The sequence below is a fragment of the Plecotus auritus genome, assembly GCF_963455305.1.
Source record: "Plecotus auritus genome assembly, chromosome: 3".
Taxonomy (NCBI): Eukaryota; Metazoa; Chordata; class Mammalia; order Chiroptera; family Vespertilionidae; genus Plecotus; species Plecotus auritus.
In genome coordinates, this window is record NC_137772.1 from 156619770 (window position 1) to 156637021 (window position 17252).

General features: G+C 38.9%; 1 protein-coding gene across 2 annotated transcripts in view; it reads right to left on the bottom strand.

Moving 5' to 3' along the window:
* The window catches only part of LGR5 (leucine rich repeat containing G protein-coupled receptor 5), a 147213-nt gene that overhangs the window by 65483 nt on the left and 64478 nt on the right, over window positions 1-17252 (bottom strand). For both annotated transcript variants that reach the window (XM_080660683.1, XM_080660684.1), the window contains exon 3: window positions 4418-4489. In XM_080660683.1, the coding sequence (XP_080516809.1) occupies window positions 4418-4489 (72 nt within the window). The remainder of the gene's footprint in view (window positions 1-4417; window positions 4490-17252) is intronic.

The following is a 17252-nucleotide window of genomic DNA, read 5'->3' on the forward strand; positions in this document are numbered from 1 at the left end:
TGTGCATGAACAGAATATGGGTTTAGCCACTTATAACCTCATTTTTTTTTTTCCGTTCACATATGGGGAAGAAAAGAAAATGAAACACTTTCTCTAGAGACAAAGGATGACTTCATAGTTTCTTAATTTCTTTCCCTGAGGAGCTTTAAAATACTCACTACTCCATACAACTTCCCCATGCTACTCAACAGCACAATTTTTGGGTTATCTTTTTTGCAATAGGACTAAATAAGAATACGAACAGTGAGTGAATCAGAGGGAGATGAGATAATATGTCGAACGGGGACTTTGTAACAATCAATGGCTTGGTCCTTAGGTATTCCCTCTACCTAATTGTCCTGTGTTTGGGTATCAAGTAGCTATTAAGGCTCTATTCTGGGCCTCTGTGGGAATGAGAACAGTTTGGCTAATTGTGACCTTTCTATGGTTAGTTTTACCCATCCCCTCTACGTGGCTTTGGTTCTGGTAGTGGGTGGCAGGAAATGAGCCATTTTGTGACTGAATGGCCTACATAAGACAATGTACCTTTGTTGAGGACAGCCTGGTTTAGAATCCCACTGGACTGGGTATTTTGGAATACAGAACCAATAACTTATTTTTTATGAAGGTCAATATTTACAGGGGTAATAACATTAAACATTAGTGATCTTCTAGAGCTCATAGTAACAAGTTTGGATATAAAACAATCACAGCCAAGGACAGCTTTTGCTGTCTTCATTGTGCATCTCAATGGATTGTACTGCTAGTATCTTTCTCTTCTTTTACCATATGCCCTCTTTATACTGGTCAGTGTCCCAGACAAATATTACTTTTATATTATCTTTCTTACCATGCTACAGTGCAATCAGTTATTTCTTTCTTGTTATGACTATTGGACTTTATAAAACAACTAGAGGCCTGGTGCATGGATTCATGCGCCGGTGGGGTCCCTCGGCCTGGCCTGTGCCCTCTCGCAATCCGGGACCCCTCACAGGATGTTGGATAGCTGGTTTAGGCACGATCCCCACAGGCCGATCCAGACAGGAGGGAGCCCAACCCTGTGCATTGAGCGTCTGTCCCATGGTGGTCAAGTGTGCATCATAGTGACTGGTTGACTGGTTGTTCGGTCGTTTGGTTGCTTAAGCTTTTATATATATAGATGGAGAGTTTCCATGAGGGTAAGGTCTGTGTTTCATGTTTCCCTGCTATTTAATGATAATTGTTTGTAAGAAGAAGTTTTACATTTCCATGGTTATATATCTTTCATTGTTTTGGGGTGTTTGGGGTACTTGTTCTATTGCACTAACAGCATTTTAAACTAAATATGTGGTTAGAAATCATATAATACCTAGAATAGACAGGATACAAAAGCTGAATTAATTATTCAATAATTTTGAGAGAATATATTTATTCCATTTAATCTTTCCTGTACAAAGTATTAGTCTTATGAGAACTTCTTGGAAAACCTCTCAGTATTATTAGGTATGAAAGTATTCTTGATTTACATTTGGTGTGGAGGAACAGTCAGGTATGATGTGGTAGATAGAATCTTTATGCTGGTAGATAGAATCTTTGTGCTGCACATCACAGGATAGCTTACTACAAGTATACCATCTGGAAAAACAAGACACCCTCACAAATTTCCAAAACACTCTATGGCAGGAAGAACCACTGTGGTTGGGAACCATTGCTCTCACACTGAAACACTTGCAAAATATTTGACAATTGAATTTGCTCCTTAGATAGTAATCCTTAAGTAGCAAAGCAAAGGAAGAGTACACACAGTTCCTGGCAGGAGTCTTGCTCCCCTTGACTCTTCCTCACCTTGACAGTGATCTAGCTAAACTGAGCAGTCTGAACATGCCACTCCCTTGCTTACATCTCTTCCTTTGCTCCTCATTGTGCCTAGAACATAATAATGTCCATGCTTTTTTGACAGAATATATGGGATTCCTGTGACCAGGACTCTTTCTACTTCTCCAGGCTCTTTTCCAGATACTTTCCACCTCCTCCTAAATGCCTGAGCCCCAACCTGCTTGGGCTGCCTGCATATGCCAGGTACTTCTTGCCACTGTGTCTCTGTGCATCTTGTCCCCTCAAGATTCAGCTCCTAGGTCATCTCTTTGGGGAAACATCTCTCCTAGGAAGCTGAACCTTAACCATCAAACTGGACTAAATTCTTCTCAAGTTCTGTAGTTCCACAGTGCCCTACACACAGTTCTAGACACACTTTAAGAATTACAGGTGGAAAAAAAAAAGAATTACAGGTGATCTATTTGTCTCGATCCTACAATCTACCACTAGATTATAAGCTCTTCAGGGCATGACCACACTTATTGATCATTGTATTTGCAGCAGTAATGCATTCAATGCCACTTTGAGTCTCACACTTACCAGGCTTTGCTGAGCCCCTGTCTGTGTAGAAGACAGGATACATTGATTAGTTAGGAGAGGATATATGAGAGAGTCTACCTAAACACCACATTCCATTCTGGTGGAAGAGGTACACATAAAAATGACAAGCATGAGAGATAACCTGTGATTTTCATTTTTAAGTCAGATTAATCCAAAGCTTCTGAAGTGTTTAGGCAAAATACACCATAAGAAGCAGCAAAATGTGTCAAAAGTATTCTGGGTAAATAAAACCTGCTGACAGGGAGAAGCCCACATTGCTTAGAATGCAACTGATAATCCATTAATAGACATATAGCATTAGGTCTACATCATACAAAATGAAGAGGAGTTGACAAGTGTAGAAACCCCTTGTTCTCTCTGTATCATCAATCTGGATCATTTATTTGACCAGTATTTCTTGAGTGTCTACTATGATTCAGGCATGTTCTAGAAGCTGGGGATAGACCAAGACAGACAACATCTCCAGTTTCATGGACATTTAGTGCAGTATGATAAAATTAGAAATATATAATTAGAAAATTAAAAAATGTTATCATAACATTCATACTAAACTTAAGTAACTCAAATATGAAATTTCAAAAATGTAAAATTATAATTCTATCTAATTATCATATCTAGTGTATATCTAATTCATAGATATTCTTATTATATATTTATATGTATTAAATTATATAATCACAATTTACATATAATTATGATGGCTGATGATACATTTTACATGCAGACAGAGATATGCAGACACACATACACTCTAGCTCAGTATATCTGACTTACATTTTGTCAAGTGAATAAAGATGATCAGTTCCAGTATAACCAATTTAACAAGTATCCAAAATGCTTAATAGTACATAGGTCAACAAAGGAAATATATTCCCTTATTTGTCTTATTCAAACTTGATTTATGTGATGTATTTAAAAGGGTTCCAAATATTTTGCTGTGTTCATGGAGACATAGGTGTACTGAAGTTGATGCTGTAACTCAGAATTCTACCACATAATGAATTAACATTAGAATTTGGCAATGTTACAATTTAAAAATATTTCTGCCTAATAGCAAAAATAATTCAAAACTGAGGGGACCAAACCCAATTATCTAAGCAGACCAAAAATGGTTCTGCTGTTGAATTTGACCTTTAACTAATATTTAACAAATATATTTAAACTAAACTGCTTTTTAAATAGCCTATATATCCATGAGGTGAATAAAATGTAATTTCCATTAAGCAGGAATATCAAATGCCCTTTTACTGTTTATAACTTTTATCTCAAAGAAAGAAAATAAAATCAGGGTATTTTCTCTGAGATAAAATTTTTCTATTATGACTTTAAATTTGAGTTACCTATTTTTTCTACCTAGGTGCTTTTTTCCCCCCTACACAGAATAAACTGAAAGAAAATTAAACAATGGGTACTAGAATAAGGAGGTAGTCAATAATAATAAGTCTTCTGATAAACAAATTGGGAAGTTGGACATTAAATAATATGAAAACCCACTTTTAAAAGTCTCAGTGAATTAATATTTATCAAATAGTTACCCATTGTACCTAAAATCACTAGGCTTTTTCACATCTATTCACAATTGTAACATAAACTTGGTATTTTTTAGCAGATCTTTAATTATAAGGAAACAAACTTTGCAAATGGTTTGAAGATGTGATCTCATTATGTTAGCATCACAGTGATTTATTCAGTTGGTGATCAAAATGATTCAAGAAACTCTCCCAACATCATAACACAAAAGGAAATGAAATACTTTTTTAAAAGTTTGAGTTGATAAGTTGGTTATTTAGAAGCAAACAACTATAGATATTAAAGTTAGAAAAAGAGAGGTGAATTTTTTTCACACAAATCCAGCCAGGTATAATATTGCTCTATTGGGTACCAATGAACGCACACTTGAATTTAGATGAATTATCCCAAATGCTCCAAATAGATTATTTGAGGAACTCAGTCTTCACAAGTTAATTAGCATTCACTTGCCGCTCAAGTCAGAAATGTACCAGGTCACACCTGGTTTACTTACAGAACTTTAAGACTGTAGAGGCCAGCAAAGGCTCCCTTGGGAATGTATGTCAAAGCGTTTCCGGCAAGACGTCTGTGGGTTTGAAGGGAGAGGAGAGAGAGTGAGCACAGTTCTCTTCATGTGGAATTCATTTAGTTGTTAAAAAAACACACAATACAATTAAGTTCAAACCACAAACCAAAAACAATGGTAAAAAAACTTGTTTTGTTATAGTTTGTGAAAATTTTCTGTAAATTTCTAATAAAAAAGCTGGCAAAAGAAGTGCCTAAGAAGAAATAGAATAAATTACCTCTTTTACAGAGGTCCTTTAATAGCTTAACTACACTATATATAACTCTCCTTTAACAATTTTTTTTTTTATATACAAAAGCTAGGCAAAGGGATAGAGAGCAGTGGGGGGCGGTTGCCAGGGTGATGGGCTTATTATTACAGGTAAGATGGTGGGAGAAAGCTCTGCTATGAGGGCTTTTCAGCAGAGGTCTGCGCTAAGCATTGCAAAAGCCCTGAGCTGGGAGTGTGCCTGGTGTGGCTGGGGAAAATGCAAGGAGGCCAGCATGGCTGGAGTGAAGTGACTGAGCAGGAGACTGATGGGGTGAAGCTGGGGAGGTGTCCAGAGCCAGTCCATGCAGGGCTGTGGAGGCCACAGTAAGGGCCTGGAGAGGGAATGGGTATGATCAGATCTGTGTTTTAAAAGTATCCTTCCATTGTATGGGACGATGCTCCAACCAACTGAGCCACACCAGCCAGAACCCCAGAGTGGCCAGGGAGAGGTCAATGGGGGGAAAAGGAGACATGTAATACTTTAAACAATAAAGAATTTAAATTAAATAAATAAGTCCTATATAATAAAAGGGTAATATGCAAATCGACCGGATGACGGAACGACTGGTCGCTATGATGTGCACTGACCACCAGGGGGCAGACACTCACGGCTGGTGAATGCAGCAGCCATGGCGAGAGCCTCTCCTGCCTCCGCAGCAGTGCTAAGGATGTCTGACTGTTGGAGGGGAGTGGGCCCAAGCCAGTGGTCGGCAAACTCAATAGTCAACAGAGCCAAATATCAACAGTACAACGATTGAAATTTCTTTTGAGAGCCAAATTTTTTAAACTTAACCTTCTTCTAACGCCACTTCTTCAAAATAGACTCGCCCAGGCCATGGTATTTTGTGGAAGAGCCACACTCAAGGGGCCAAAGAGCCGCATGTGGCTCGTGAGCCGCAGTTTGCCGACCACGGGCCTAAGCCATCAGTTGGACATCTCCCGAGTACTCCTGTATTGGAGAGGGCACAGGCCAGGCTGAGGGACGCCCCCTCCCTCCCAGATGCATGAATTTCATGCATCGAGCCTCTAGTAAATAAATAAAAAGAAATAAAAGGGTCCTTCTGATGGGACCTTTTCTTTCTTGTTTATTTAAAAAAATTTAAAATTTCTTTTAATTTTCTATTACAGTTCACATTCAATAGTATTCTGTATTAGTTTCAGGTGTATAGCATAGCCGTTAGATAATCATATACTTTACAAAGATGGGAGCTTTGTAGAAGGGAGAATAGAGCAAGAGTGGAAACAGACACAAAGGGAGGTCACATGGAGATGCTGATGCAGCGCAGCTGTGGTGGAGGAGGCGAGAAGGGTGGGACTTGATGTGGAAGAAAGAAAAATCCAACCCGACAAACCACCAGCACCAAGGGGAAATGTAGGCCACCAAAAAAGAGTAACATTTTATATTTATGGGTACATTATAGACAACCCACATGCATTTGATCAATTACCCCAAGTACTATTACACAATACTGGAGTAATGAATTGTGTATGACCGTGACATAAAATAGTTGTTTATTGTCACAGAAAGGCTCAGACTTGGTTGACGATCACAGGTTGACGATCACAGATGGCTTAACAGTGGTCGGCAAACCGCGGCTCACGAGCCACATGCGGCTCACGAGCCTCCGTTTGCCGACCACTGGTTTAACTGATCAGACTAAACTGACTAGTAACTGTTTAGGGACAGCAAAAATGTCCCTAGCTCTCCTGTTCACAGCCTTGACTTCGGTAGCACACCTCTGAGTTCTAGAACAGAGCCTTGAGATGGGCCTTCACTCTTACTGCTGCTTACGGTATCAAGCAGCTTGATGGTTTCTGAGACCTTGACTTTGGAAAGGAAAAAGAGAAAAAAGTATGTATTTATTTATCTTATTAGTTTAAATTACTGTTAGGGTAAAAACCTTCCCATTACATTTCCTGAAACATAACTCATTTCACGCGAATTGTTTTTCTTTTCTGGGCATGGACTTTGAGAATCCTAAGTCTGTGTTCAGAACTAATTTGGGAACCACTGACCTGTGTTATCAGGGGAGTTTGTCTTAAAGCAAAGGAATTTATGATGTGTTATTGGCTACTTGCTGGGCTGATGGAAGATCTATCTCATTGACAAAAACAACAATTTAAGGAAATCATTGCCTCCCTCCTTCCCCTCTTATTTCTTGGCCATGTGGGATGGTTTTAGTAATTTTAAACTATAGGAAAAAGAGACTTTCAGATGAATACACAAACAGTGAGACCTGCACACAAATCAGTCCTGTGACGGTTTGGAACAACAAATCTCTGGGCAACTGCGTTCCGACACTGGAGACCTACATACAAATTGGCTGAGGAGTTGCTGTTTTTCTCCCTGTTTCTAAAATTATTAATTGGGGATATCTATTTCATTATCTTCATTTCTACAGTAAGATACAAATTTATAAGAAGAAAATTTTCTATCATATGAAAAAGATCCTGCTCCATATATAAGATCCATATTGTACCACTATTATTAGCTTTACTGACTTAACTGCCATTAAAAAGAAAAAAAAATCATTAAGTAGATATATTCTTCAAATGAAAAAAGTAATTAGATGCTTTAGTGCTATAACAACCTACTAAACTATTTTTGAGAACGTATGTTTTTTTGAATCTTTACACTAATTTGGATCTCTAATGTAGAGTAACCTAGAAGTGTTTTTGTTTGTTTGTTTGTTTGTTTTTTGTGGGGGGGAGGGCGTAGCTTGATTTTGTAAAATGGAGGGACAAGAGCAAATGAATCAGACGTGGGCCCTGATTTCTCCTCTCTGGACATTGGCCTGGAGAGAAAGAAGCATGTGTGGATAAAATGGGGGAGCACTGAGAGCAGAAGGGGGTGCTTGACTGCTTTCTGATTGGCACCCTTGGGAAAATTATTGAGCAAGAAATAATGGTCCAACACGGGTCACCTCGGCTAAGTTCCAAAGGCAGAGCAGCATTTTCGGAGCTAAGCAGAGGGCCAGGCCAATTCTACCAGCCCTCCCAGGTCAGTTCTTGGGAGAACTCTTTGACTTCTAACTCTTAGTTGTTTTGTGTTCTTTTCTTTCCTTTCCATTTTTGGTTTCCTTTCTTCTCACCATGAATTTGCTATGAGACTTAACACAAGTCACTTTACTTCTCTGGATTTCATTTCCCTTATTTAAAAAGAAGTACGGTTCTTCCACTAAGGTTTCTTTTCTGCCCTAAAACTGTTTTTGTTCCACGTTCATTATTCTGCTTATCCTTATTCTTTTCTCTCACCTCCTCCCTTTACCCTGCTTTTTTCTTCTTGCTGTTAGTAAGGTTTCTTTATTGCATGTCACTAATGTTGTAAAATTACTTTGTCATACTTTATATCAGGAGGTAGATCAGAGGTTTTTATTATTCACACTTTGTAGACAAAGATATCAAAGCTCAGAAAGGTTTTATGTAAAATGAAAAACAGTTGCTTTCCGATTTCATGTAAATTTAATCTAGTCTTTTCTTATGGAGCATGAAGCTATGTAACAACAGTGCTACTTAAATAATTAGCAGAATGAACTTGAATATGGTATCCTTATGATTTAAAAGAAGACGTTTCAGATTACTTAGCAAATTCATTCTGGCTCCTAGAAGTTACTGCTTTATTTTCCAACTTTTACAAAGTACATGAGACCTAGAGAGCACGTGTTCTAGATATGCTAAATTAATTTGTTCTAGAAATTTGGTGAGGGCTAACATCAGGCTTAATGGTAGTCGTTTTCCTTCTCTTCCCATTCTGAAGATCTGGCCAACCCTTGCCTATTTCATTTGCTGAAACTATTTTCCTTCTCTGTGATTTCCCAATATTAATTTCAGTGGCTCCATTACTATTTCTAAATTTCCTCTCACTTTTATGTATTATAATTTACCTAATAAATGTAAACTCTCACTTAAACATAAAATTTCTGAAGTTTCTTACTCTCTTTTGCTGTAAAAACATTCCCATTTGAAAAAAAAAGATTCTCCTAAAATAAAGTTAGTAAAAACCATAATGATATTGTAATTAGGGACTTTCAGCAGACAATAAAGTTAAAAAAGTGAAACCAAATATAATAGTCAATTGAGATAGACTATTCATGATTCTATTCGATTGATTAAGTGCTCTTGTTGTTTCTGGGGCCACCACATGTACCAGGTTTGGCTTTGGGTCTATGCATACGGAAGCCAAGTGTCTGGGTCATCAGAGTTAGACAGAGTAGGATGAACTCAAGTCAGCTGTAATCTATTAACCTTGCCTGTGCTGGCAGTAATGTATCATTGCTGAAGTTGACCAAGCCCACCCGTGGTAGGTTTTCTTTTATAAGATGTCCATGCTAGTCACACGGGCCCACGTACTTAAAGTTTAGCCTTCTGGAGTTCATCTTTGTAAGATCTGCTGAAGCCTTTTGGACACAAAGATCATGACATTCCATCAACTGTTTTCCTTCCCACTGAAAAAAAAAGTGTCTTTTCTAATATGCCTCAAGAAATTGTAATTTTCAAAGACTGTGTTATCTTCCCTCCCTGCCCACCAGTGAGTTAAGCATATTTAAATGCTCAAATCCAGCCCAAAATCTTATTTTCTTAAACAGTATATTTATGAGTTGTCCATTTGTTTTCATTATTAGATAGGATTAAAAAATCAGATTTTGAGATTCAAGGGCTAAGGCCCACTCAACTGAATAAATGAACTCCTCAGGACAAAAGGGGGATCCTTTTGTGGGATATGACCTTATGTTATTTTTAACCCCAAGACTAATGCAGTTCAATTTTCAACTCTTTTCTGAAGTCTTCCTTAATTACCTGAGTCCACAATCAACTTTCCTGTGGATGTATCTTATGCAAGGCTGTCTATAAAGGTTCATTTTATATTCTACCTGATTTGATGATAGCCTTCTAAGGTCAAGAATCTTACTGCCTGCCCAGAGCAAGAAGCTAAATCAATATTTATTGATTGATAACTTTCTCTTATTTCCAAAGACAGTTGGAGGTAGTGCTACAGTTGCTTCAGGCCTGGAATAACTATTCCAAGATGGTTGCCAGTCATTACATACCCAGATGGGGAGCAGCTGAAGAACACCCCTTCTTCATTACTTACCAAATTTAAATCCATTGATTTCTTTGAGCACTTTCAAAAGCCACACACAGTGCTTTTGGGCATGCAAATAGTGCCTACCTTTTATTAAACAATCCATAAATCCTAGGCACAATGTTAAGTACTTTATAAACATTGTGATATTTAATTATTATAATCATATTAAAAAAGTGACATGACTATTCCCTTTTTACAGATGGGAAAGTGAGCCTAAGACAGGTCAAATTATTTGCTCATGCTTACATAAAAAAGTTTACACAAGAGAATTTAGTTCAACATAGCATTTTGGTTCTAAATTTTGGGTTTTTAACTACAACTTTGCTTAAAAGTAGGCTAGTCTGGAGCTTGGGTTGGTCTAAAAGAGGATTAATACAAGAACATGAATGGCTACATCATTTATTATCGACAAGAAAACTGTTGCTTACTGCTTCTTAAAAATTGTTTTAAAAATTGATTTCAGAGGGTAAGGGAGAGGGAGAGAGCAATAGAAACATCAATGATGAGAGAGAATCTTTGATGGGCTGCCTCCTGCACACCCCCTATTGGGGATCAAGTCCCAAACCTAGGTATGTGCCCTTGACTGGGGTTGAACCATGACCTCCTGGTTCATAGGTCAAGGCTCACCTACTGAGCCATGCTAGCTGGGCTGTTCACTGCTTCTTATTCAAAGTCCTCCTCCCATTGTCTTCCAGATCCCATACAATCTCACTTCTCTTACCACTGACTGGTTGTTTTCTTTTTCTTGCTAACCCCTTTTTAAGTTCTCATCCTCCAAACATAGATAATTCTCAAGTGTCTGCTCTCACACCTTTTCTTTTTTTCTCTGTCTAGTGGTGTTTAAACTTTAGTGTGTATTACCATTGCTTTAGGAGCCATAAAAAATTCTGAGCCCCAGACCCAAACTCAGATTTAGTGAATCAGAGTTTGAGTGTCGACCTATGAACCAGGAGGTCACAGTTCAATTCCGGGTCAGGGCACATACTTGGTTGCGGGCTTGATCACCAGTGTGGGGCATGCAGGAGGCAGCTGATCAAAGATTCTCTCTCATCACTGATGTTTCTATCTCTCTCTCCCACTCTCTTCCTCTCTGAAATGAATAAAAATATATTTTTTAAATAAGCAGCTCAGGTGATTTTAATCTGGGTAGAGAAACACACTGGGAAACACAGAGTCTGTACCCTCTCTCAAGGTCCTCATCTGCCTCAACACCTTCCACAATCACCTCTTTGTAATATTCTCCATCATTATCTCTAGAACAGGCTCATCACGCTCCAGACTCACATTCTCTGTTATTGACATTTGCAGTTGGATGTCCTGCTGGCACCTGACACTTATTATATCCGGAACCAGACCTCCCCTTGTCTTCAAAATACCAATTGTTCCCCCCGAATTTCCTGTTTCTGTTGATGGTGCCTTATCAGCCTCCTGGCCTCTAATCTCAAAACCTTACTCAGAGTCATCCCTCACCTTCAGAAGAGCTCTCTTTCAGTGCCTATGTTCAATCAATTGATGAGTCCCTGACTTTCTTCCTCTGCTGTGATGCTTCTATATATCCCAGTGGGTCTCAGCAACCCCCAACCCTGTAGACTTTAAAAAATGATGTCTGGGTCCCCACTGAGACCCATTAAATCAGAATCTCTGGGAATAAGCCCTGGTGATTAATTTTAAAAATGCTCCAGGTGATTTCCAATGTACATTCAAGGTGGGAAACTCTGAACTGGTCCTCACATAATCTAATATTGATAAGTTAACCATCCCCAGAGACAATGATTCACTCATTAATTAGGAGAGGTGATTAGTTAATGGATTTTATTTTTATTTTTTGTTAATCCTCACCCAAGGATATTCTTTTCATTGATTTTTAGAGACAGTGGAAAGAAGCGGGAGGAAGACAGAGAAAGAGAAACATGGACGTTAGAAAGACACATCGATTGGTTGCCTCCCACGGCCCGACCAGGGCCAGAGATCAAACCTGCAACCCAGGTACGTGCCCTTGACTGGGAATCGAACCAGCGACCCTTTGGTACTCAGACTAACACTCTCACCACTAAGTCATGCTGGCTAGGGATAGTTAATGGATTTTAACAGTTATCCAGAAAAGACAGTAAGAACCTGGACTAGGTGGTGATAAAATAGAGTGAACAAATGGAAAGACAATGTGGGATGACTAGCTTTAGGACTTTGAAATTGGCTGATATAGAGGGCAGGATAGAAAGAATGACAGACATAGTAACCACAAGTTTGGATCATCAGAAAGCAGCAGTAATGCATTCAATGCCACTTTGAGTCTCACACTTACCAGGCTTTGCGGAGCCCCTGACTGTGTAGAAGACAGGAGACATTGATTAGTTAGGAGAGGATATATGAGAGAGTCTACCTAAACACCACATTCCATTCTGGTGGAAGAGGTACACATAAAAATGACAAGCATGAGAGATAACCTGGGATTTTCATTTTTAAGTCAGATTAATCCAAAGCTTCTGAAGTGTTTAGGCAAAATACACCATAAGAAGCAGCAAAGTGTGTCAAAAGTATTCTGAGCTCAATTCCAAGTTTCTGATTCACTAGTTTGGGGTGGGACACAGAATTTACCTTCCTAACAAGCTCACAGGTGTGATAAGGCTGCTGGTCCAGGGACCATATTTTGAGAATTACTGGCCTATTTAGCAGGCAGAGACAAAAGAGATCTCAATTAGGAATATTGATTTGGGGGGCTCATCCATAAAGCAGAAATAGTTCAAACTGCAATTATCTTCTGACTGGTCTACAGCCTCCTAATGGGTTTCTCTCTTCCATAATTTCCCAATATATTTTTGCATACAGAAATCAGAACATTAAAAAAAATCATAAATCCTATTGTTTCAATAAGTTGCATACAACCAACCAGTGGCTTCCCATTGCTTTTACACATTGCCTGATTGTTCTGGGCCTCTTCTCCAACCCATCCCATGTCCCTGCCTCTCCCTCTCACTCTGCTTCAGCCACACTTATCTTCTTTCAGATCCACAAACATGCCACATTCTTTCCTATCTCAGGGACTCTGCTCACATTGTTCCCCTGCCAGAACCACTCCACCCCTGCTCATAGGACCACCAACTCGTCTTCATCCTCTTGATCTCAGTTTAGATGTCACCTTCTTAGAGAGACTTTCTCTCCTGTCATTCCTTGTTAATTATTCTCTACCTAACTGTATTTGTGTTCTTCATCATTCTTGTTACAATCAAATATCATACGTGCATGTCTCCTTGATTATTATCTGTCCCATCCACTAGACTGTAAGCTCCCCAGGGTGGGCATTTCTGGAATGAATGAATGAACCGTAGTTAAGTCCTAATCACTCTTTTTTTTAAAAAAAAAACGTATATTTTTATTGATTTCAGAGAGGAAGGGAGAGGGAGAGAGAGATGGAAACATCAATGATGAGAGAGAATGATTGATCGGCTGCCTCCTGCACGCCCCACACTGGGGATTGAGTCACAACCCAGGCATGTGCCCTTGACTGTAATAGAACCTGGAACCCTTCAGTCCACAGGCTGATGCTCTATCCACTGAACCAAACCAGCTAGGGCGAGTCCTATTCATTCTTATGTCCCCAGTGGCTCAATCAATACATGTTGAATGAATTAATTGAAAAATACTGAGAAAGGATACAATAAAATGAAGTGCAGAAATGAGGGGAATGTCTCCATTTTATAAGAGTTGGATGAGGAGAAGAAAGGAACACTAAAAGGCAAAAGAAGAGGAGGCAGAGAGGTAGGGCACTTTCAGAATAGTGCCCTAATTATCACAACAAAAATGTGTATATATTATAAAATTGATATACATACACACATGCATGCATATAAATACATACATATTCATGCACACACACACACATAGGTATATACATACATACAGACAGACAGACACAGATATCTAAATGCCTGTATCTTGTATGGATAGGCATTTGGAAGAGAAACAAAACAATATCCATGACATAACACTAGAGAAAAATGAATTTCAAAGAAGCAGCATTCATCATCAATTGCCAGGTCTATGGTGACTAGAGAGTGAGTACTGCCAAAGCCCACGGGCAGGAAGGCTATTCACGGGCATGATGGTGTTGTCATTTTACTAACAAAATCCAGTATGTAAATTACAGTTTACTCAAGTTCTTTCATCATCCTTTCACTTAATCCTCAGGAAAAAAATCTCAGAAGACAGGCAGGACAGCTCTAACCATTTTCAGCAACATGATGAGGAAGTAGAAGTAGCAAGCGTACATTGTTCTTGCAGGAAGTTCGGTGGTATCTCTCCTTACAAATTTCATCTGCAATCACAGATACCTACTATTTATATAAAGATTCTTCAAGGCCAACCATAATATGAGCACACAGGGCCAGGGAACAATAGTAACTTAGAAACTGACCTCCCTAGAGCTTCTCATGTTCCCTTCTTAAATCGAGCACTTGATTCCAAAAGCATTAGAATCTGGGAATATTGTTAAATAAATATCGCTTGGAAATAAAAAACATAGACTGTTTAAAATGGCAACGGCTCATTTTCCCTCTGGTTTAATCAGACTACCAACCTAAGTTTAATGGAACTGGTAGCTGTCAGCATTAGGGACAGCTCCTAACATCTGCACCACACTCTAATGGACCAAGTGTAGAATCTTGTACGTGTCCAAATAGCAAATGTTAACATAACTTCCCTCGTTGAACTGAATAACTGAACCGGGGGAGATGCTGTTGGAGAGAAATGCAACTATTGCCCAGGATGTTAAAATTGGGTAAAGAACTGCCTGCATTTGTTGTCTATATCTATTAAAGCTCAGAGTTGGAAATAGCTTTTCCTTCACACGTCTTGGATACCTGGGATTACTGCAAAATCAAGCTCATGAACTAGGAAAAGAGGAAGTTACAAGCTTCTTTAAAGTGTTTTCATTTTACTAATACAAACAAATATGTAAATTAGTTTACCAAAGTTCTTTCATCAGCACTTCATCTGGTCCTCAGAAACATCCCGAAACACAGGCAGGAAGCAGCAGCTCTTACCATTATCCCCCAAGGCCCAGGGAGGTCAAGTGGATGATTAGCTAGTAAGTGGCAGAGTCAGGATAGCACAGGAGTCTGGGGCTTCTGCCTCTACCCAGTAGCAGCCTCCACACTCAAGTCAGATATGGCCTTTTTTTTAAGTTCTCCGTCTCACATTGCACCAGCAGGACATTTGACCTGTGCATGTCTGGTCACCTTGTAGATTTATAAAAAATAAATAACAAATGAGACCTGAATGTGCCCAAACTTGTGGCACAGGTAGTAAGTGTTCCAGAATGTCAGGAGAGGGAAAAAGAGACAATGAACTGTGATGGTTCTTATTCTTCCTCTTTATTCTGGCTTTTATTCTATTTGCTCCAGGTAGTCATTCTCTCTAGGGTTACAATGCATTTGAAAAAAATATTAAGGCAGTGAATACCTTTAGGGCTTTATTGATTCTTGGAAGATTTTATTTTACTTTATTATTATTTTTTGAAATATATCTTTATTGATTTCAGAGAGGAAGGGAGAGGGAGAGAGATATAGAAACATCAATAATGAGAGCGAATCACTGATTGGCTGCCTCCTGCACACCCCTTACTGGGGATTGAGCCCACCACCCAGGCATGTGCCCCTGACCAGAATCGAACCACGGACCCTTCAGTCCACAGGCCAACGCTCTATCCACTGAGCCAAACTGGCCAGGGCTACTTTATTATTTTTTTAAAGACTCAAAACAAATTTTATTTTTTCCCTTTTTATTGAATGTATTGGGGTGATACTGATTAACAAAATTATACAGGTTTCAAGTGCAGAATTCTACAACACATCATCTGTACACCGCATTGTGTGTTTACCACCCCGAGTCAAGTCCCCGTCCATCACCGTTTATCTTTTTATACCCTCCTCCACCTCAATTAATGCCCCTTCCTCCAGCAATCATCACACTGTTGTCTGTGTCCATAAGTTTTTAAACTATGGCACTGTTGATAGGTTCCAGTGATGAATGAGGAATGAACCATGGCTATCTACAGGGTTTAAAACATAGTTAAATAAATTAAACTAGGGAAATGATATACAGGGTGGGGCAAAAGTAGGTTTACAGTTGTGAGTAGGCAAAACAGAGTTTATTGTATCATTATTTGTTAATGATTGTATTATTTTCCATATGAACAATTGTAAACTTACTTTTGCCCCACCCTGTATTGGGTAATGAACAGTAAGGGGAAGAGTGGTAACTTGTATTTATTAACTGTGATTTTTAAAAATTGAGTTTTGGGGTGAGAGTTTTATTTAAAAGATAAAGAGATAAAGCACAGAGATGAGCAGAATGAACTAAATGAAAGAATACTTTCAGAACAATGCCTTAATTGTCATAACAAAAGTACATATTCACACACACACAAAATGACAGCTATCTGAATGTCTGTATCCAGCTGTATAGTTGGTCATTTGTTAGTTCAGTTAGAATACTATATAAAATATGCTGCTTAATTATATGCATATGTATGGAACAACATTAAGATTTTGTACCTGTTGAGCAATGCTAAATTGATGAAATTTTACACCTGAAAATTCTGATGACACTTTTCTCATAGCCTATATATAATACTAGTGAATGAATAACCTGGATATCCAATCCCTACCTGCTAGGTAGATAGCTCTTGGTTCCTTTCTCTCTCATTCCCTCACATATACACATACACAGACACACTATCATTACGACACTCAGTTTAAAGAACACTTTAAAGTGTTCCATTGTGTAACCCTAGCTGGTTTGAATAGAGCATCAACCTGCGGACTGAAGGGGTCCCACGTTTGATTCTGGTCAAGGGCACATGCCCGGGTTGCCGGCTTGATCCCCATAGCGGGCATGCAGGAGGCAGCTGATCAATGATTCTTTCTCATCATTGATGTTTCTCTCTCTTTCTCTCTCTCCCTTCATCTCTGAAATCAATAAAAAATATATCTATAATAATCTATAATAATAAAAGCATAATATGCTAATTAGAGCAGTCGTCCTTCCGGATGAAGACGGGGTTGCAAGGGAAGCCTGGGTCCTGGGTGCCAGAGGGAAGCCGGTGCTGGCAGCCAGGGGAAGAAAGGCCTACTCTTGCACGAATTTTGTGCATCGGGCCTCTAATATATATATATAAAAATAAAGTTTTCCACTGTGTAAACCACTGTGCTAGGCATTGTCGAGGGAAAGAAAAGCACTGATTAAATACACAATTCCTGAACTTCTTTCTACTTTCTGAGTCTGCCTCTGAAAGTGAGTTTGAATCTTAGCTCTGGCACATTCTGACTTCATTGTCTTGGGTAAGTTCCTCATTTCTCTGTACTTTAGTTTTGTAAAAAAATCTGTGAACTGGCCTGCCCGGCGTAGCTCAGTGGTTGAGTGTCGACCTAT